Here is a 22,988-nt window from a genome sequence, read left to right on the forward strand (position 1 = left end):
TTTTTTCAATCAGAAGCTCTCCATGAGGAATAGAAATAATTTAAATGGAATGGAAATTCAATATGGCAAAAATCTGTAAATTTTATTAGTAACACAATTAGGAAGTCTCAGAAGTTATTATATTACGTATCAAAATAACATGGTATATATTTCAATGCCTATCAGTATTAATTTTTTTTTTTTTTTGGGTGGGGGGGTTGTTTTTCATCTCTTTGGTACATAGCCTTCTATAAATGTTCACCCAATTTCATCACTAATAATAATTTCATTACTTAACCACTTCATGGAAAAAAAAAATTGAAAAGTCCGTTGGTAAGTGGAAAACAATCTTGCACAAACGTACAATTATTCTTGCAACACCCAGTGAATGGATCATAGACAGGTGCACCACCGCCAAATAAATAACCTGCTTACCAGATAGTAAGCTAAGTAAGCAGATGGCTTAAACCCAGCCAGGGCCTTTATCCTAATGGATATTCACGAAGATCCTATATGGATGACGATGACCTCCTCTTCCTAGTATGCACAGGCTCCTGAACACCATAGACTCTGTGTTTATGAATTGAAGCCCAGTGATGTTGCAGGTCACTGGATTGAGATGGGCTTTGATTCATAAACACACAGATAGCTGGATTCAGGTAGACCTGCCTAACGTTAGGCAGGCGTATCGTATCTCATATACGCTACGCCGCTGTAAGTTAGAGAGGCAAGTGCTGTATTCACAAAGCACTTGCGTCCTAAGTTACGGCGGCGTAGCGTAAATGTGCCGGCCTAAGCGCGCCTAATTAAAATTGTGAAGAGGTGGGCACGCCCCTAGCGGCCGGCCTAAATAGACAGCTAAGATACGACGGCGCAGGCGGTCGTATCTTAGCTAGATTTAAGTGTATCTCAATTTGAGAATACACTTAAATTTACGACGGCGGAGATTCAGAGTTACAACGGCGTATCTACTGATACGCCGGCATAACCCTCTCTAAATCTGGCTAAGAGTCTATGGTGTTCAGGAGCCTGTACATACTAGGAAGTGGAGGTCATCGCCATCCATATAGGATCTTTGTGAATACCAGGGCCGGACTTACCATTGGGCTTGACTGGGCTCAAGCCCATGGGCCCCGCCCAATAGGGGGCCCCCTTTTAAAAAAAAAAAAAAAAAAACCCTTTTTTTATTTATTTTTTATAAAAAAAAATGTTTTTTTTATATTTTTTTTATTTATATATACATATATATATATATTATTATTATTATTATTATTAAAGGGCCCAGAGGTCTCCAGGGCCCCCGGATGGCGACCCCCCCCTTTTTTTTTTATAAAGAAATTTAATTTTTTTTTATATATTTGTTTTTTTATTAAAGGGCTCAGAGGTCCCCAGGGCCCCATGTGGCAACCCCCCTTTTTTAAATTTTTTTTATAAATGTTTATTTTGTTATTTTTGTTTATATTTTTTTATTTTTTATTAAAAGGCCCAGAGGTCCCCAGGGCCCCGGATGGCAACCTCCCTTTTTTTATGTATTTTTTATAAATGTTTATTTTTTTTATTTAAGGGCCCAGAGGTTTATTTTTTCTTTTTATTAAAGGGCCCAGAGGTCCCCAGGGCCTCGGATGGCTACCCCCATTTTTTTATATATATATTTCTTTATTTCTACTTTTTTTTGTAAAGGCCCCCCCCCCGCTTCTCAATTTGCGGCAGCCCCCCGCTTCTCAATTTCAGGCGGCAGCACCCCCCCCCCTGGTTCTCTGCTCCAGGGGGCCCATGCCTTAAGCTATGTAAGGGGCCCCAAAATTCCTGATGGCGGCCCTGCGCATACCTCCCAACACGCACGGATTTTGCAGGACTTTCCCGCACAGACAGCTTCTTCCTGCAGTCCCGGGAAAGGGTTAATTTTCCCACTGCAAGAGGAGGCAGCACGGAAGCAGGAGAAACCGGAGTGGTGTGTGGAGGACTGTGGCTGCTGAAGGGAAGAAAGCCGACAGCCGGGCTAATGACAGTCTGTGGCCCCGGCTGTCGGCACAGGTGAGAGGCACCTCCCCCCGCTCAACAACTGCAAAACCCCCCCCAGGAGGAACCGGAGTGGTGTGTGGATGTCTGCTTAAGGGAAGAGAGCCGACACATTCCGTGCACAGGTGAGAGGCACCCCCCCGCTCAACAACTTTAATGCGCACCCCCCGGTCAACAACTTTAATGCGCACCCCCCGGTCAACAACTTTAATGCGCACCCCCCGGCTCAACAACTTTAATGCGCACCCCCCTCAACAACTTTAATGCCCCCCCCGCTCAACAACTTCAATTTGCCCCCCACGCTCAACAACTTTAATGCGCACCCCCCCGCTCAACAACTATGAACCCCCCCCTCGCTCAACATCTTCGATCCCCCCCCAATTCTCGGCTCCAGGGGGCCCCTTCAACACTCAAGCCCAGGGGCCCCCACAACCCTAAGTCCTGCCCTGGTGAATACCCATTAGGATAAAGGCCCTGGCTGGATTTAAACCATCTGCTTACTTGACTTACTATCTGGTAAGCAGGTTATTTATTTGGTGGTGGTGCACCTGTCTACGATCCATTCACTGGGTGTTGCAAGAATAATTGTACGTTTGTGCAAGATTGTTTTCCACTTACCAACGGACTTTTCAATTAGCGCAATTTTTCTTTTCCATTTGCTTTTGTGTGTTATATCCCACATTTAATTGCTGCTCCCAGACTGGTCCATCCAATTCCTTTTGCCCATCAGTGCCGTTTTTTTTCTACTTAACCACTTCAGCCCCAGAAGATTTTACCCCCTTCCTGACACTGCGTCAAGTTAACTGACAATTGCGCGGTCATGCAATGCTGTACCTAAACAAAATTTGCGTCTTTTTTCCCCCACAAATAGAGCTTTTTATTGGTGGTATTTGATCACCTCTGCGGTTATTCTTTTTTTCACTATAAACAAAAAATTGCGACAATTTTGAAATAATTTTTTCTATAATAAATATCCCCCAAAGTTTATTCAAAAAACAAATTTCTTCATTAGTTTAGGCCAATATATATTTTTCTACATATTTTTGGTAAAAAAAATCACAGTAAGTATATATTGATTGGTTTGCACAAAAGTTATAGCATCTACAAACTAGGGGAAAGATTTAAGGCATTTTTATGGCATTTTTATTATTATTATTTTTTTTACTATTACTGCTGGCGATCTGTGATTTTTAGTGGTACTGTGACATTGCGACGGACAGATCGGACACTTTTGACACTTTTTTTGGGACCATTGACAATTAAACAGTGATCAATGCTATAAAAATGCACTGATTACTGTGTAAATGTCACTGGCAGTGAAGGGGTTAACACTAATGGGCATTCAAGGGGTTTCCTGTGTGTTCCCTCAGTGTGTTTTAACTGTGTGGGGATGGGAGTGACTAGGAGAGGAGACATATAGTTTTTCCTACTTAGTAGGTGCAAACGATATGTTTCCTCTTCCCTGGCAGCACAGGGATTTGTGTGTTTACACACACAAATCCCTGTGCTGGAGCTTGTGCACGCGATCGCGCGTGGCTGGCGGCGATCGTGCCCGCTGGCCATGTGCATTGGGTTCCCTCTGGTGGCCAAAAAAGAGAAGGACATACCCGTACAGGATTTCGCCCAGGGGAGCAATTCTGCCGCAGTATAGCTGCGTAAGCCGGCCTGGAATACACAGTTGAAATACATATATTGTAGTATATATGTAAAGTTTTACCTGCTAAAGGATTTTTGTTTTCCTGTTCATTCATTACTGAGATTTACACAGCCATGCTCATTAAATGTAATAAAAAATACACCGATTTGGTGAGCTCACTGGGAGCAGCTAGGCTTCTTACATCAAACAAAGATCACCTCGGGTGAGTACCAGGGAATTCACCTAAAATGGTAATACATTTTTTATTCTTTATTTCTATATTTTTGTTTTATTTTATTATTATTGTCATCTTATTTTATTATAATCTAAATTACTCAGTTAGAATGGGTTTTTGACAAGGAATCTAGAATTATCAAAATGTTAAACTGTAAAATGGTCCAAATGGTCACCCATGCTTAACAATTATTATTACGTTAAGAGTACATATTATTATCAGATGGACCACACATACTGGGCCATATTCTCAGAGAAGTTACGATGGAGTAAGTCAGATACTCCATCGTAACTCCCTTTTTAGGCCAGTGTATCTATGCTCCTGATTCTCAGAATCATTTTTGCATAGATACACTTAAGATCCGCCATCTTACACTGGCGGATCTTAAATGCAATGACGCCGGCCGCCGCTAGATGGCATTTACGTGAAGGAGTCATTTGCAAATGATCCTTCTACGCCGATTCCCGAACGAGTTCGCGTCGCGTAACCATCGCTAACGTCGTTTGCGTAAGCGGAAACTTACCCCTGCTATATGAGGGGTAAGTTTCCGCAAGTCTCGCGTAGGCCATGTTACGGATGGCGTCGGGTCCCCGTCGTGTTTTTTCGTCGGATACGTCGTTTACGTAAGTCGTTCTTGAATACGACTTTACGTCAATGACGCACACGTCGGCGTCATTGACGTTTTCCGCCGAGAAATGGAGCATGCGCACTGGGCTTTTTGCAGCCCGGCGCATGCCCAGTTCTTTTGCATCGGGGGCGCGCTTCATTTGAATAGAAGCCGCCCCCTTGGAGATCCGACAGGCTACGCCGGGACACTTACACTCCGCTGTCCCAACTTATGGAGCAAGTGGTTGGGGAATACAACACCTGCTCCAGTAAGTTGGGACAGCGGAGTGTAAGTGCCCTAAGCGAAGCAGGCGGAGATTCTTTGAGAATATGGCCCACTGTATTTATCATTCTTACAATATAAGTGTTGTTTGACACATTCTGTATGATAAATTTTTGTTTGTACAAATTATCCAGAAAACAATCAAAATTATTGAAAAGAAATGGTAGTAAAGTCCCTGTTGTTTACAGGTAAGCCTTAAATAAGGCTTACCTGTAGCTACAGTAAATATCTTCTAAACCTGTGTCGTTTAGGAGATATTTACTTGGCGTGCCATCCATTGAGAAAGCCGTGTCATGGCTGTGACTCCCATGCACATAAGTGACGTCATCACGCCATGGCCAGTTAAAAAGCGGAAGCCCGCAAACCCAGAAGGAAGGTCGGGGAAGAAAACAAGCCCTGTCAGTGGTGAAATGCCACTGGAAGGCTTCATTCTAAGGTGCTAGTATGCTATGCTAATATGCTGCAGAGGATAATTTTGTTACAATTTTTTTTTTTTTTTGCTGTTTACTACCACTTTAAAGCATATAAATGAAACAGAAGCACCAAGCCAACAGTGTAAAAAACCCAAAACAGTTCTTTAGCAACATCACATAAAACAGCCATTTCAGGGGCTGTAGAAGGGATCTAATTTGCTTCCATTGCCCCAAGCCTTTGACTGGAAAGTGAAATAGCCATGCAGAACACTTGACTGGCTTATAATAATGTCCCTCTCTGTTCTAGTTTCTACTTTTTACTTTACAGGGAATTACAAGAGGCTGATATTATGCCATGTTCTGATAATAACACTAGTTGCATCAATACATAACTGCATCCATTGATTTATTTTTAAATCTGCTAAGATTTAATAGTAAAAGGTTGGTACATCTGGGTGGTATATAACAGGTTGTTAAAGTGGTTGTAAAGGCACAAGGTTTTTTACTTTCATTTACCTTCATGTATTCTGTGAGCAGAAGCCCCCCCATACCCCTAATACTTACCTGATTCCACTCCCAATCCAGTGATGTCCACGAGAGCCTTGTCTCACACTCCTGATTGGCTTTTGGCAGCAGTGGGAACCATTGGCTCCTGCTGCTGTCAACCACAGCCAGTGAGCCAATCAGGAGAAGGAGGGGGCAGGTCCTAGCAATGGCTCTGTGTGTGTGAATATACACACAGAGCCACAGGTCGAAAGCGCGTCTGCTTAGGTGCCCCCATAGCAAGCTGCTTGCTGTAGGGGCACCAGCAGGAAGGAGGAGCCAGGAGTGCCGATGGGGGACCCAAGAAGAGAATCTGTGCTGTTTAGAGCAGGTAAGTATGACATGTTTGTTATTTGTAAACAAAAAAAAAAGACTTTAATATAGCTTTAAGCTTTACCACTTCTTGTTTACTTGTTAATTTTTCTTTTTTTTGCAGCTGTGCCCTTTGTCTCATCTTGTATCCATTGTGTCAGTCTGGCATTTCCCCACCTTAATGTCAGTTGGTGACCACGCCTTTTCTTAGTGATTCTTTCAAGACCATCAAATTCTCACATGCATTTATCTTCTTTGAATGAGATAAAAAGGCCTTGCAAGATAGCTGGTGTAATGTTTTGTTTATGATTCAATGCCACATGCAGAGAAAATTGTACATCCTACAGCCTATTCTGAAAAACTTATAGAGAGGTGGATAAACATGAAAAGGTGTATTATAACTATTCTTTATGCTCAGCTGCTTGAATAAATATTACCTTCATGGTTTATTTTAGAAGCTTAGTAAATGACTTCCAGTTTCCATCGTTTTAATTTGAATAAACTGAATATTTAGGCTTATATCTTTTCACATATTTTTCCTTCTAGAACTTTGATGCTGCTTTCTGCTCATGAACAGTACTGCAAAACATCATGGCCTCGACACCATAAATTGTCATACAGAACGTCTGACTATAGAAGTGTGGAGACTGCTTTGAAAGAAGAATTATCTAGGATTTCAAAACCTCACCATGGATATGCCAAAGCTTACAATTATGGTGTGCACGTTTATACTTCTTAATACTTGGACATGTTGGTCCAAACCAAAGGGTTCGCCACATATGAATTCTGTGAGGATAGATGGAGACCTCATTCTGGGTGGTCTTTTTCCAGTACATGGAAGGGGAAGTGATGGCAGAGCCTGTGGAGAACTTAAGAAGGAGAAAGGAATACATCGCTTAGAAGCAATGCTGTATGCTCTTGATCGTATCAATGCGGATCCTGACCTCCTGCCCAATATCACATTAGGTGCTAGAATTTTGGACACCTGCTCCCGAGATACACATGCTCTTGAGCAGTCCCTAAGCTTTGTTCAGCCACTTATCGATAAAGACCGAGCAGAAGTGCGATGTCTCAGTGGTGGGAACCCTATTATTGCTCAGCCTGAGAGAGTAGTGGGAGTGATTGGAGCATCTTCAAGTTCAGTCTCCATTATGGTGGCCAATATATTGAGACTCTTCAAAGTGAGTACACTTTTTTTTTATCAATTTGATCATATACAACAAATTGTTTGTCATATTATCTACATTTTATAGACATTTACATTTGATTATTCTAGAAGCAATTTTTTATTTATTTGCAACTCTGCTTTTCTGCATGCAAACTGCCAGGCACATTTCCTTATTTGTTCAAAGGGGTTGTACAGACAAAATATTTAACCCTCTCTGGAGTTTTATAAATGGTAACATTATGGCTAAACATGTACTGTATGTGTTACAGATTAGTGACTATTTGTATATTGCTTATACAGCCCTCTATATCTCCAGCAGTCTCTCAACCCTAGGGTTTCTCCAGAAGCTGCTAGGCATATCATGAGCAGTCATCAATGATAGAATGAGCTACTGTGTTATGATGCCTACATACTTCTGGCACCGATGCCATTCTAGAGAGACCTGAAACAAAATAAACACAGAGATAAAAATGTATAAATCTGTGCTTGTGGTAAATAATATGAAACATAGTTCATATTTAAATTTGTTACAATGGGAAACACAATGAGAGATAAGCAGCATTATGCAAGAAAGAACAACAGAAAGTTAGAAAAAAGAGAATGCAGATTGTTCACTATGAACAAAAATGTAAGAGCAAAAAAAAAAAAAATGAATACACATCTTTCAGGTAATTAACCACAGACATTAATGATCCTCTCTCTAAGAGGGGCATTATTCTGACCAACCACCAGTCAAATGGGCCATGCTTCCTTTTAACCATCAATGTAAGGAGTCATTACATTGACGACCAATGTAAGAGGACACTTTCCACTGCCCCTTATAGTAAAGAGGCACATTTAAACTAATCACAAGTGTAAAGAGGCATTTGATAATAAATGTAAAAGGACACTACAATTTTCACTGTGGTACAAATTTAAAAAAGGTTGCTCAAATATCAGACCGCATAATTGTGCCTTTTGTGCTACAAAGGAAGTCAGGTAAAATGCTCTTCTGGTTCTATCAGTGTTTCTGTGTACTGCATATTTTTGTCATGTACACATTCCCTGCCTCTCAGCTTGGGAATTATCACCAAAACTTGCTTTGCGAGACATGAATTGCAGACAGTCGCTTGTTATATTCCAGACCTTTACTGCTGCTTATTTCTTCAAGGTTAACATGACACACAATAAGCTTCTAAAATAAACTAAATTGACAGGCAATACGTATGTCTAACAGGATGACTTGTTCATCCTACCCAAATCTTCCACCATTACTTCTTCTTCAAAGTGGCCGTCCTATAACTTTTTCTTAACAACCAACACTGAGGAGAGAAATCTAACATCATTTTTTGAGCTTTTTATCTGTACCATGCAATGTCACTGACATACAGTATAGCTTTGTGACCCAACTGCTATGTCAATCTACCACATACCATCCACTCCTGTATGATTTATGATTTCTGTAGTATACTTACAAAGTAACTGGAGATCACAAGAAACAGGCAGCTCCTGCATGTGTTTAGCTAAGTCCTGCCCTTCACCCTTCTCTTACCATTTCAGACAACCAGCTGTGAAACGTTCATGCCTTCCTTGTTCATAATGCTTGTGCTCAGTTACAGTACAGCTTAGTGTGAACATAGCAATTGATTTGAAACATAGAGACCAACCATTTAACACTGACAAGGTTGGCCAAGTTTTAATTATTGATGTAATACCTTTATCCTAAAAGGATAAAGTTTTTCTAACTGCTTAAAATATGTTGATTTAACACTACTCTCTTTCAGAGAAAGCTGCTGCTCAAAGGAGTCTCTTTTGCTCCTTTATAAATAGAGGAGACACCTAAAGATAGTAAGTGTGTTACTGGCTGGATCACCAGGTGAAATAAAAGGAAAAAATGCCTCAAGAAATTAATGCAGCCACCACATTAAGCTACTAGTAAGATGCAATATGTTACAAATTAGTCTTTGGGTTTATTGCAGCTTTAGTTTGTACTGCTTAATGCCATTTCCCTTCTGATCTGGAGAAAGAATCACAGCATAGGACCCACAAGGACCATGGTGGATTGATATGTCTCCCATTAAATTCCTATTGGGTCCTCCTTCCCTTGCAATAATTTTTACTCAGTTTTCATTGTCGCCCCTGCCTATGTTTGCTTGATGGCCTTAAAGGGTCACTACAGGATTTTTTTTTTAGCTAAATAGCTTCCTTTATTATACTGTAAAAAAAAATAGCTTCCTTTACCTTACTGCAGTCCTGGTTTCATGTCCTCATTGTTCATTTTTGCTTTGATGTTGCTGTAATTCCACTCTGTTCTGGACACTTAATGGTTGTTTGTTTCCTGATCACCACAGTACTGGAAGATTTCTCACTGTGGTGACTAATCAAGGAGGTGTGATTACTGTGTGTCTAAAACCCCTCAGCACCAATCCAGTTTCGTTTTACAAACCATCACTGCCCTCTATTGGCTCTCTGGCTCTGTAGAACCAGGAAACAACAGCAAAAACGAAACTGAATTGTAGGTACATTATATAATTGGTTTTTATCTATTTTTAATCATTTTTAAAAGGAATCAGTTAACCATTATGTCTCTATACCCTGTAAACAGTAATTTCAGCAAAAAAAAAAAATCCTTTACAACTCCTTTAAGGAAAAAATAGTAACAAAAATTTAATATGTAAATGATGTTTAATAAAATAAAAAATACAAAAAGTAAATTGTGTTTTCCAGTAGAAATATGTTAATGTGGGCCATTAACTTAAATACTGGGTCTGTTTTCACTAGTTTCACTAGTTTTCTCTACATATAAACCCAACTTCCCAGAGCCTCTCCTCATGCCATAATCATGGAGGAGGAGGAAGTGGGGAAAGAAAAGGTGTAGAAGGAAGATGAGGAGAAGTAGAGGGAGGAGGAGATGGAGGAAAAAAAGAGATCACATTAACAAGGTTCACTGCCTACTATCCCCACGTGGCAGCACCTCTACCTCTACTTTTAAGATGGCCATACATTATACAATTTTACTTGTTCAATTTCCTTTAGATTTACCTTCAACTATGAGGTGCAAGGGCCTGCCTGACTGCATACAAATTTAAAGTGTTTAGGATTGACCTCATGTTATATGGTTTTGGTAAATCTAAAGAAACATTGTACAAGAAAATTGTATAATGTATGGCCAGCCTTAGACTTGCATGTCATTTTTTTGGAAGGTCCTGAAAGCCCTCCAGTTTTCAGCCCATACCTCCAAAGGGGCTGTCAGCTGCAAGGCTTGTGAATGAACTTATCAACATCCTTGCAGTTCATTCAGAGCTACAAGCTGTCTGCCACGGGAGCCAACACTGTATCTTGGCCTAGGCCAACAGGGCCCAGGCCTAGGGCGACACTTTGTAGGGGGGAAGCATGAAAAGAGTCCCCGCCGCCTTGCTTTACACTTTTAGTGTAGCTCTAGTCTTACAGCATGAGGTGGACTGGGCTGCAAGACAAATCGGTCTAGCACCCCCATAAAGCACTACTGCTGCCAGTATGATAGGGATGACGCAGACACAAGGAACACTGACATGGTCACCTATACCTGCCAGGTAGGTAGTAGGACTCTCCTGCAATCCTTTGCTTGTGTCAGTTGTACATATTAGGGAATCTTATATTTATAATTTTATTTCTGTTGATTGCTGATGAGAAAAATAAACAGATGGATTTATTTGTTCCTGCCCCCAATCCTTCCTTTGCTCACTGCCTGGAACACGTACCTTCATCATTGTGCTATGTTTTCTGCTGCACCACTGGCATAGTTATATCGTCTTAGTCCTCCATAAATTTAGTAGAAATTTGTGTTTAAAGTAGAACTATGGGCAACACTTTTTTAAAGGGATGGTTATAGCCTCTGTTAATTTTTTTGCCATCTGTTCATTTCCTGCCCCATAGCCAAAGTGAGAGGAAATCTCTGCAGATTAAGGGAACCCCCCCCCCCCCAGGCCGTCAGAACTAGAGTCCCCACTGGAAAATTTCAGGGCAGGTCTTAAACAGGAAGGGGTGTGACCTTGACAGGAAGGGGTGGCTCATAATTAAATTAGGGGTTGCACAAGTTTAATCAGGCCTAGGGCAGCACAAAACCAAAATACACCACTGACGGGAGCTGATGGTCCTTGTAGGCCAGAATATTGTATTAATCCCCCATAGACTATAAAAGGGTTCAATGCTAAGTTTGGGTTTAGTAGCCTTCAAGCAGGATTCAACAAACCCTCTGAGAATCAAACTCAGATTCCCTCTCCCCTAACAAGCATTATCAGGAAAGCCATTGAATTATTGAATGTTAACGTCTATACTTGTCACTCATGAACTAAATCCAATATGAATAATTGTATCAGATGCAAAGTTACGTATAGAACAATGATTGCATATGGTACAGCAGTGAGTTTTTGTCTCGTTAGACACGTAATAGAGGGTTGCGCAGTAGGAGCGTTTAATGCACTTTTATGGGTTATATTTATGCATCAGTTAAATGCTCTGCTTTGAGCTGACCTTGTATGCTCAGGAAACTCCGAGCAAAATAAAACCAATTCTGAACATTTCCTGCAGACACTAATGGGCTTAATAGGATTTTAATGGTGATTTTAATTCTTAGAACACAGTATGTGGGTGATTTTAAAACATCTCTCTTCTGTATCTTTCTTGAACAAGTCTTTGTTATCCGCTTGTCTATCTTTCCTTGTTTATTCTTCTACTATCTAAGCAAGCATCTCCCTTATCTTCTCACCCCAGCTCTCTAGTTCATTGACATTTGTACGCATTTACATTTGTATAGGGGTAAGTGCATATTTTCCAACCTCTAAAACGGTTAGAACAACTCACCCAACATCTCTTGTTAACATAGTTGTTAATATTATTTTCTTTAAAGTGAATTGTCTGATGTGCTGGACTCTCTCACTTGCTCTCCCCTCATCTTTCTCCTTTTTACGTCTCCCTCCTCCACCTCCATTTCCCATTTTCTCTTGCCGTTGTCTCCGCTTTGAATTCCCCTGAAGTGCTGATAGAATTAGATTTTCTGGGGAAGCTCTTAACGAGCAGTAATGCAGCATGAGAAGCCAATATTAAATAATTAATAGAGAGAAGAAAAGACAGTGAAAGAAAGGCAAGCTAAAGGGAGATAGAGTGACGGATGCATCCACACATGCACAAAAACACACACACACACACACACACATACACAAACAAAATCATTATTTCAGTTAATGTTATGGTGTGAAAAAGGAGGACAAGGAAACATTTATATGTAAAAACTACCCATTCCCTAACTGAATGTGTAACTGAGCGTTATGTTCTCTGTAAAGCGCTGCAGAAAAAGTCTCAGCACTGTATAAATGAGTAAAATGAAAATAATGTTAACTGCAGGGGAAGAGATGGGGGAGGGACACACAGCATAAAATGGTAGTTTAAGTTCTAATCATCTCTGTTGCACACCTAACTATACCCAGAAATGCACAAGAGATTTTTTGAAAAATGCATACCTTTTCAGATTGCTTCTTAAAGTGTACATGGTAATTTTATAGTAATATCATACTCAAGAGAGGGTTATAATGTATTATTTTACGCAGAACTCCAGGAAAACATAATACAATAAAAATGAAAGGCCCATTAAAGCATAAAAAATGCAATCAAGCTTTTCTGAAATATTTAGCTTTATTTCACATATTTCCCCAGATAAAAAAAAATTCTGTCACTAAATGTTCTCAGTCTGTTTGCCAGCGTCATTTAAGCCACTTCCTCTGAGGCCAGGTCATCCTGGACCTGCTACAGCCTGTGAATAGATAGTAAAAGAAGACACAGCCAAATCATGAGCTCATCTCTCGGTCACTCTCCTATTTTCTCCTATCGGCATGCTTTTTGGCAGCACATAAACTGATTGGTTCCTGGTACTACTTCTTCACCTCACACTTCAGCTGTGCTGTAAAGGGACTGCAATAGGCTGATGCTGGGTCAAATTTAGGTACTTGCACTGTTTGCATTTAAAAAATAAATGTAATGATGTATTAATGATTAGAAAGTTACATAAATGATATACTGTTCCTGCCTAGAGTTCAGACGATCCTATTGAGGCGCGTTTGAACTTCAAGTAAAGCAGGTCATACTCAGTATTCTCTTGTCAAAGGCTACTATTGCCATTCAAACATGCATTTGCATTCAAATAGCAAACACAGCATTTGAAAAGAACTATCTAGATGAGCTCAAGAGTGCAATGGTGTTCCCTTTTTTCAGGCTGAGACAAAAAAGAGAACTTTCAAATGTAATGGGAATGTGAGAGCGGGGTGGTGGGGATTTAGGTATGTGTAAGAACATAATCGGGAGGCCTGGGGTAGGGGTAGAGGAAGAAGAGTAGGGGGATAAAAATATAAAAATTTGCTGTGTGGTATAAAGGGAGAAGAATAGAAAAAAAAATATAGGAAAGAAAAAAAGCAAGAGGAGGAAAATGGGGATAAGGGGAGCAGGGGTAGTCATCATTACTTTAAGACCAATCAGTGATGCTATGTGGCTATGAGTTAACACAGTATGATGAGAGAATGGTGAAAGTTTGCTAGCTGGTATGGATATGGATCCCATATTCTTTGGAATTTGAGCAACTACATTTACTTGATATTTCATTCTCAAGATACATACACAGATAATACATGAGTGAGTTTTTACATTTGGGTTGCCCCAGTAATGATACAGTGGTACCATAGCCGTGGTTCTAGAATTGTTGAATTTTGAAACACTCCCACTAAATATGTTTAAATGTCAGAGCATCAGCCCCTAAAAAATGAGCAAGAGTATATATATATATATATATATATATATATATATATATATATATATGTGTATGTATATATATATATATATATATATATATATATATATATATATATATATATATATATATATATATAATATACATATAGATATTTAGGTAGGACCAAGAACCATACATGAGTAAATTATTGTTTGATTTGCTAGCCAACAAATTGATTGAATGTTTAGCTATTGAAGACCAAATTTCAGTGTAATGTTCGCACCAAGCTCCTGTAATCTACTGGAGTATTTGATGTTATGCCATACTTTGAGAGAATGGGTGAGAACTGGATTGTGTAATTTTGCCTGTGGTTAGGCAGAAGCCACAGTAGGTTATTAGGAAATTGCTGACTACCCACAAAAGTATGATAAAGGTAGCTCATAATAGGATAAATTCGGAAATATATATAAATGTATATATATATATATATATATATATATATATATATATATATATATATATATATCAGGTGGTAAAAGCTAGCAGGATATAGACCTTCTCGGCCTTCTAGATGGTTTGAATTGTAGAGCACTTTTCTAGTGATCCTGGATTTTATAGAGCCCCAGCTGAAGTGTGGAATTTGTACTTGTAGGGTGCACATTATATAAGAAAGAATGTGCATCAGAAGAATGTAAAAGAAATAAAGTAATTTTGGTAAAGTTTTTTTTTTACCGTGGCAGTTTGTCTGGACCACAATAGTGGGGAATGCTCTCAAAAAGACAAAAGGACAAAAAACAAAACAAAAGGCTGGTGAGTTGTCAATACGTGGGTTGTAATTTGAGTCATACAAAGTATCATAAGAATTGACAAGGGCAGTGTCTTAGTATGGAAGGCAATTTAGTGTCAAAGGAAGTCTGGAAGGTTTAGGAATAGGCAGTGTTTGTGTTGGTGAAGTAAGTGCTGCATTATACAAACTAATAAACATACAATAAATAAACAATATAATTCTTATCCCAAAAGGTGGTTACGGAGTCCCTCTATGTTTTGCATATATGTGTTAACTTATCTATTCCCATAGTTAGCTAGTCTATAAAAACTCAGATAATCATAATGATATAAGGTTAGCTAGGAAAAAAACACATTGGGCCAGATTCACAGTCAGCTTACGCCGACGTATCTTCTTATACGCCGCGTAAGTTCGAGAATGCGCCGTCGTATCTATGCGCATTATTCTCAAAGCAAGATACGCCTGAATTTCGGCTTGATTCGACCGACGTAAGTCTCCTACGCCGTCGTATCTTGGGGAGTATATGCAACGTGATTCTGAGCATGCGCGCGCAATGCGCCGTTCGTTCGGCTATTAATTTACATGGGGTCACGGTTAATTATAATACAACACGCCCACTACCTTCCAACTTTGAATTAGGAAGGCTTACGCCGGCCCATTTACGCTACGCCGCCGTAACTTAGGGAGCAAGTGCTTTGTGAATACTGCTCTTGCCTCTCTATGTTACGTCGGCGTAGCGCATATGAGATGCTCTACGCCCGCTCAAACATACGCCGCTGACTGTGAATCTGGCCCATTGCTGCTAGTAAAACAATATCTTTCATTTATTTCCCACAAAAATAGGAATATGCTAATATCACACACTAAACAGCAGAATATAAAAAAAAAAATAATCACAATTCTCTAGACAGACTCATCAGATGGTCTCTGGATGGCAAAAGAGAACGAGCCAAAAGACTCACATAAGCAGGCCAGGAGCCAAAAGGGAAAAGGGGACTCTTACTCTTCTGTGTGTGCTTTTTACATTCATTCAGCCTCACTCATAACCACCCCCACTTGCCTCCTGTCTAATCAGATATTGCCAAGAGGTAGTCCTTGTAATATATTATATTGGCGTCTAGGGGCAGCATTGTCCATGTACCACACACAGGAGCTTGTTGAACTTTTGATCTTTGTCGTCAATCATCCTGGCAGCCATTGATCTCTTTGAAGCTTGAATCACACCAGGTGGGCTTGAGCCAAGCCCTTGTTAAATGCAGATTCTAAAATGCTACAAAGCTTTATGTTAACTGGTTACATTCCAACTAGAGGCCATCTACCTGTACGAACCAGAAGGTGAAATTCCAGAACTATGATATTAAACCATGTTGCCTTCCAACAGTTAGTGACCAGCTATTTAGATTTCTGAGATGTCAGAATGTTGTCTGATTACAAAGCTAAGTGCCTGCATGGCCAATACAAAAACAGTGTGAAAAGTAAGTATCCCTGGAGTGTACCTCGAGTATGGTGAATTTCATGGATCTCTACTTTAAAGTTTGTGGATTATTTTAGAGGACGTGGAACCAAGTGAAAAAGTTCTTGCCAGAGCCACATTTGTGCAAAATATAGAAAAAATAGCCTCACTAGAGGGAGCCAAATACCTTCTGTATATCCAGTGAAAACAACATGGAGGCTATTTTTCATTGTTTAAATATATATATTACCTTCAGTAGTCCGCAGACAATGTAACTGGTTTGTTGGCTGTTGGCTGTTGGCCTACACGGCTGGTAGAAATACAGTGGGTAGCTTTAGTTTGAAGTGGGAAAAATTATTTTGTTATAGCTTATCATCTTGTAGGTGAGATCAGGCAAAAGTTGGAACTGTTTGTGGATTGGTTTGGTATCATAGATACTGTTGTTAAAGAGTCAAGGACTTACCTTGTAGCAATACATTTACAGAGGTGGTAAGTTTATGGCTGATGGTATATGCAAAGTATTTTGTCACAGAAAACCCATCAGGACCTAGTTGTTTGTTAAGTTTAGGTATTTTATTTGTATCTTTTTTGCAGGGTGATTTCTGCCTGTAGGAGGTCCTGAAGAATTTGAGGGATTTTTGGGTAGTGGGATTCCAGTGAGAAGAGTGTTTGCTTTAAGTAGGCTGAGAGTGTGTTGCTCTGTTGTTAGAAACTTGTTGTGGGTTACTGGTCCATGAGCAATGCCTCCTTTTAGATTATTTGGTTTGTGGTTCAGTTTAGGTTGTCAGAGTCACCAGGCTAACATGCTGTCTGGTTTTCAAGTAATATTTGTATTTGGTCCGTAATGTGTTTGTCAGCATAGTGAGATAAGATTAACTTGGCTCTTGTAAGGCATTACCTAGTTATATTTTCAGGTCAGTGGTCAGGGATTGTTTAATTGAATAAACTGGGTTTCAAAATCCAAATCTAATTGGGTTATTCTAGCTGTTATTTTTTTTGTTTGTCACTAATTGAATGCATTTGCTCCAAATGATTGCCTTCCAATAAACTTAGAGGTGTGGAGACACTAGGGTTATTAAGAGTAACATTATTTTGTAAGGAGACTTTGATGTCTCCTTAATCCCCTCAATAATGGGCACTTTCTCCCCCTTTCACCCCCTTTCTACTCAGATCAATTTTCAGCTTCCATCGATCTCACATTTTGAATGAGAATTACTCAGTCATGCAACACTGTACCCAAATACATTTTTATTGATTTTTTTTTCCCCACACACATAGAGCTTTCGTTTGGTGGTATTTAATTATCACTGGGGTTTTTATTTTTTGAGCTACAAATGAAAAAAGACCGAAAATTGTTGTCAAGATTTATACTGCTACATATCTTTGGTAAAAATAACCTGAATCAGTGTATATTATTTTGGTCTGTATGAACGTTTTAAAGTCTACAAGCTATGGTATTAATCATTGAAAATTGATCACACCTGATGTACTGACGATCTAATTTCTTGAGGCCTTAGCATGTCAAGACAGTACAAATACCCCCCAAATTATCACTTTTTTGGAAAGTAGACAGTCCAAGGTATTTAGTAAAAGGCACGACAAGTTTTTGGAAGTTGTAATTTTTTCCCACAATTAAGAAATTAAATAATTTGTTTTTTTCACAAAAATGTCATATTACCAAGTTATTTCTCACACACAGCATATGCATACTGGCAACTACACCCCAAAACACATTCTGCTACTCGTCCTTAGTATGCTGATACTACATGTGTGAGACTTTTTTACAGCCTGGCGACATAGAGAAGTGCAACAAGGAACACCTTCAGGCATTATCCACTTTAGGACCAGACCTTATTCCGACACTTTTTGTTTAAATCTGTATTTTTGCTAGAAAATTACCCCCAAACATTATCAATTTTGTAGCATAAAATGTTTTTTTGCAAATTTTTATATCACACAGTATTTGCGCAGCAGTTTTTCAAATGCAATTCTAACGCATAAATACATTTTAATACATTTTAATGTGCACAGAGACAATATAATACCCACATTTTTGGTAAAATATTAAATATGGTGTTGCTGCCGGGTAAATAGATACCAAACACATCAAACTTTAAAATTGTGGTTTTGGAGAGAGTAGGAAAGGGTAAAACCACTATTGATTTCTAATTGCCATCTCTGTGGCAGTTGGGGAGCTTTTCCTTTACTTTATGTCATATTGATCTCTGTCTGGGTAATATATTTCCTCAAAGAAGACGCAGTGACAAAAACTTCTCAAGCAAGCATATTGAGAAGTGGGATGACCTCATGAGTTTGTTGTTGCTCCTTCAGTCTCCAGTCAGCAGCCCAGGGGTAAGGTGGTGTCAGCAGTGTATATCTTAACTGTAATAGAGAAAATGATGTAATCCGTGAGGCAGAGCTTTATATATTTCGGGAAACAATGGAGAAAATGTAAATACTATGGCCCTTACATGAAATTTCATCTGCATGTTTGGATTGGACTTCAGTAACAAGTCATCCCCTAAGCAATAACTATCAATGTGGAGTAAGGGCACAAATGTGGCCAAAGTAATTGACCTTTCTGGTCACTATATGGCACCAGAGTCAGAGGAATGGTTTAGGCCCAAGACCACGTGGATAGGCAGTGTAGGTGCCTCAGGAGCCACTTCAGGTCCCGATAGCAAGGATGCCAGTATAGACAAGCGGCACATTGGGTTAATGCCTATCTTGCCATTGACAGCAGTGGGACACCCTGGGTTGTAGCCTAGCATATAAACGGTTGAGGTGAGGAGCCACCTCTAGCTCTTGGCCTTGGGAAATGGTATGAGGACCAGGCTACAGTAGCATGTGAGATAACAGTATTCGTTTTTCACTCAGGAGGGAAGCAAGCAAGGAGAGGAACATGACTTTATGGTCTGTGCACATCCCTGACTAGGTTTTTTATGGTTGAACTGGATGGACTAACTAGGAAACTATGTAACTATGTATGGGCTATTCCTTGCCTCACACTCTCCTTTTACCTTTCAACAGTTCTGTGTCATCTTTAGGGACCATGATGCTTATAGTTTTTTTTATAAATGTGACTAACTGTACAAGTACAAAGTTAACAGGCTTTATGGTTTTGTACTCCTTCTTCTCCTAATCCTATGATGGGAATGTTAGCTGGATAACTTACTGGTGTGAGTGTGGGCTGTTTTTAGGATCTGTTACTGTGAGGCCTTTAGCAGGAATGGTGAAGCCCAGCTGTAGAATGCAGCAGAGGTCAGGCCGGTTGCCTCTGAGGGGCAAGGTAAGGCAAAAGGAGCAAGCCTCTGAAGCTGTAAAGTCCCCCAGATACCCTTAGGAATCCAGGGTCCAGAGTATTACAGGGTGCTTGAGGACCAACTTCCTTGTCTGGGCATGAAACAATTAAAGTGATTTTAAAGTCTTGTTTTCTTTAAAAAAAAAAACATGTTATCCTTACCTCCTCTTCTCGGGTCCAGCTTCGGTGATCCTGTTGAGTTCCCCCACAGCTTGCTATAAGGGCACCCGAGCCGAGCCACAGCTCCGTGTGTCCAGTCAGACACAGAGCCGTGGTTCGGCCCTGTCCCCTCTCTCTCCTAATTGACTGACTGACCTTGATTGACAGCAGTTGGAGCCAATGGCATCGCTGCGGTGTCTCAGACAATCAGGAGGGAGAGTCCTGAGGCACTCGTGGACTTTGCTGGATATAGATGGAGAGCTGAGGGGAGCTGCTACACACAGAAGGTTTTTTAATCACGCATCCCAGTAGGCCAACATACTACACAACACAAGCATAACATTATACACACTGTACTGGTGTAGTTCAACCTAATGTTTAAAGCTAGAGACTATTTCACCTTCACTTAGTCTGTAACTGACCTAATAGTGTGCCGAAGAGTGCTTTTTTGTTTTTCATTCATGGAAAGAAAAATACATTTTCTCCCCTAAAATTATAACGATCTTTGGTAATAATTACATGCTTTTTTAATTATAAGACTCATTTTAATTGACATGTACTCAGCCATTTGCATGGTAAGAACATTGCCATTGTGACTTGTATCATTGTTTCACTCACATTAAAATTTGCAAGCACACACTTTGCATTTACTCGGTTCTTAGTTTACCAATTGGATAATAAAGACATAGGGCCAGATTCTCAAAGAACTGCGGCGGCGTAACGTAACGTCTTTAAGTTACACCGCCTCAAGTTTTCCTCGTAAGTGCTTGATTCACAAAGCACTTGAGTGTAAACTTGCGGCGGAGTAACGTAAAGACGTCCGGCGCAAGCCCGCCTTATTAAAATGGGGCGTGTACCATTTAAATTAGGCGCGTTCCCGCGCCGAACGTTCTGCACATGCTCCGTTAGGAAATTTCCCGACGTGCATTGCGTGAAATTACCGCGCCCCGACGTGTTTTTTGAATGGCGACGTGCGTAACGTACTTTCGTATTCTCGGACGTTTTACGCAAAAAATAAATACATTTGAAATTTGACGCGGGAATGACGGCCATACTTTAACATGGCTGTTCTAAAGTTAAGCCATGAAAAAGCATGACTAACTTTGCGACGGGAAAAACCGACTAGCGACGACGTAACGAACGCGCGTACCTTCGTGGATCGCTGTAAAAGCTAATTTGCATACCCGACGCTGGAAAACGACGCAAACTCCACCTAGCGGCGGCCGAAGTATTGCATCCTAAGATTCGATGGTGTAAGTCAATTACACCTGTCGGATCTTAGGGCTATCTATGCGTAACTGATTCTATGAATCAGCCGCATAGATACTCTCAGAGATACGACGGCGTATCAGGAGATACGCCGTCGTATCTCTTTTGTGAATCTGGCCCTCAATTCCTTATATATTAGATATAGTACACCAAAAAGATACAACAACAATTTAAATAACAAGTAATGAGGAAAAGACTAATATTAAAGAAATGGTGGTGGCATGTTTTTATTTTTGTGCTATGTAAATCTACCACTGCCCTATGTCTTTAAATATAAGGACTTATATTATTGATTAATATAACATGATGTTAAAGGGGTTGTAAAGGTTTATGTTTTTTTACCTTAATGCATCCTTGAGCCCGTTCACCTGCTGTGCTCATCCCCTGGCGTCGTCTTCTCCACGGAGTCTGGCCGTTGATTGCATAGATTGATAGCAGCACAGCCATTGGCTCCTGCTGCTGTCAATTACATCCAATGATGCGGCCGCCGGGGGGTGGGATCGAGTCATACACTCTGCATCTATGGACGCCGACTGTATGACATGGGAGCGTGCCCGCAAGCTAACCCCCTCGGGAAAAAGCTTCCCAGAGGGGGTTGGCTTTAGCGGGGAGGACCTGCGACAGCCGGCGTGGCACCCCAGAACAGCAGGATCGGGGCCACGAACTTCACAGTGGAGGTAAGTATGACATGTTTTTTATTTAAAAAAAAATAATCTAACCTATACAATCCTTTTAATGGGTTCTATGTTCTAACTAGCATTTGACTGTTGTCTAAATGCATCCTCAGCCATTACAGCAAGTGATGTTTAGTGCAATATATTATATTACTTTTGCTGAAATATATTACATTTTTGTTTTAGGATCTAAATAAGCATAGTGTACGTAAGAAAAGTGTATTAGCAAATTATTAACCCTTTGTGATATTTTATTTAATGCAGTTGTATTTTACGGTTTAGGTCAATGTTAGCATGTAGCTTCTACATGGGATCCATTGGTTTTTTAATAGTCTAGTAGAAAGCATGATATATCTAATTATCCAGGAAACTCAACAATAAATTTCAGGACACCATATGGAGTTATGAATCAAAGGTGAACACCTTTGGCCTATTCTTTTCATATGCCGTTTGTGCTTTTTCCTCCTATCTGCTGTAATACTGAAAATGTATTTTTACGTGTATGCTTTATTGCACATGTAAGTCTGAACTTATTTCCAGACTAGTTTTTTGTTCCTGTCTCAATCACTGTTGCAATTTGCACTTAACTTTTCTCCTTCTGTCACGCTGTTTGCATTTATGTTCCTGCCTCTTACTCGCTTGTTGCTTTTTTCTTAGTTAAATTCATTCTCATTGCCTTAGTCTTAGTACTTTTACCATAACATTTTTATAGATGGCAGAAGCCAGAAGCTACTGAGGACACAAAGGATTTTCTGCTGTAGGAAAATACAAACCCACAATTGGAAACGCATTCTTACATTTTGCACCAGTAGCCATAACTTTCTTGATTTTGTTTATGCTGCCTTCCTAGAAGACACTGCTCCACTTTCTTGTTAATATAAATAGGTAACAGGTTCTCTTTACAGATCATTTTATGGTAAATCTACTTGGGCTTTTAGACAGTACTAGTTGGGATTTTATACAGTATGTGATACTGGAATGTAGCCTCTGGTAATTGGGGGCCACAGACTTCAGGGTGGGAACTGAGGGCTGGGTGCAGGTGATGTCAAGATGCATAGTACAGAGTGGAGAAGGATCGCCATGCTTCCACATCTGTAATGAACAAAGACCTATTTTTTTGCCAAATTCTGTGGTATTGTTCTGTGCAGCAAAGTGATAAAGGGTTTTCCTAACCAGTTCCAACCTGTGTTATTGGCAGTTGACAAGGGCTGAACAAGTTAAAATAGGTTAGATCTCTAGAGGGTCCATTGGAGGCATAACACTTGGAAGACAATGGCCAGAATCATGCCATCAAAGAGTCAGCACTGCAAAAACACCTCCCTATAGGTGGAACCCAGTTTTTGTCCCCAATATGTTATGCTGGTAGATTGTGGCTCAGGACTGTTAAGGTTTCAGTGCTTTCTGAGGTAAGTACA

At 40.0% G+C, this 22,988-nt stretch overlaps 1 protein-coding gene across 1 annotated transcript in view; it reads left to right on the forward strand.

Annotated features, from left to right (window-relative positions):
* GRM4 (glutamate metabotropic receptor 4) overlaps positions 1-22,988 on the forward strand; it is a 262,245-nt gene that overhangs the window by 32,583 nt on the left and 206,674 nt on the right. The window contains exon 2 of the mRNA XM_040337806.1: positions 6,573-7,207. Coding sequence (XP_040193740.1) covers positions 6,716-7,207 — 492 coding nt within the window. The 5' untranslated portion in view covers positions 6,573-6,715. The remainder of the gene's footprint in view (positions 1-6,572; positions 7,208-22,988) is intronic.

The sequence above is a fragment of the Rana temporaria genome, chromosome 2 (assembly GCF_905171775.1).
Source record: "Rana temporaria chromosome 2, aRanTem1.1, whole genome shotgun sequence".
Taxonomy (NCBI): Eukaryota; Metazoa; Chordata; class Amphibia; order Anura; family Ranidae; genus Rana; species Rana temporaria.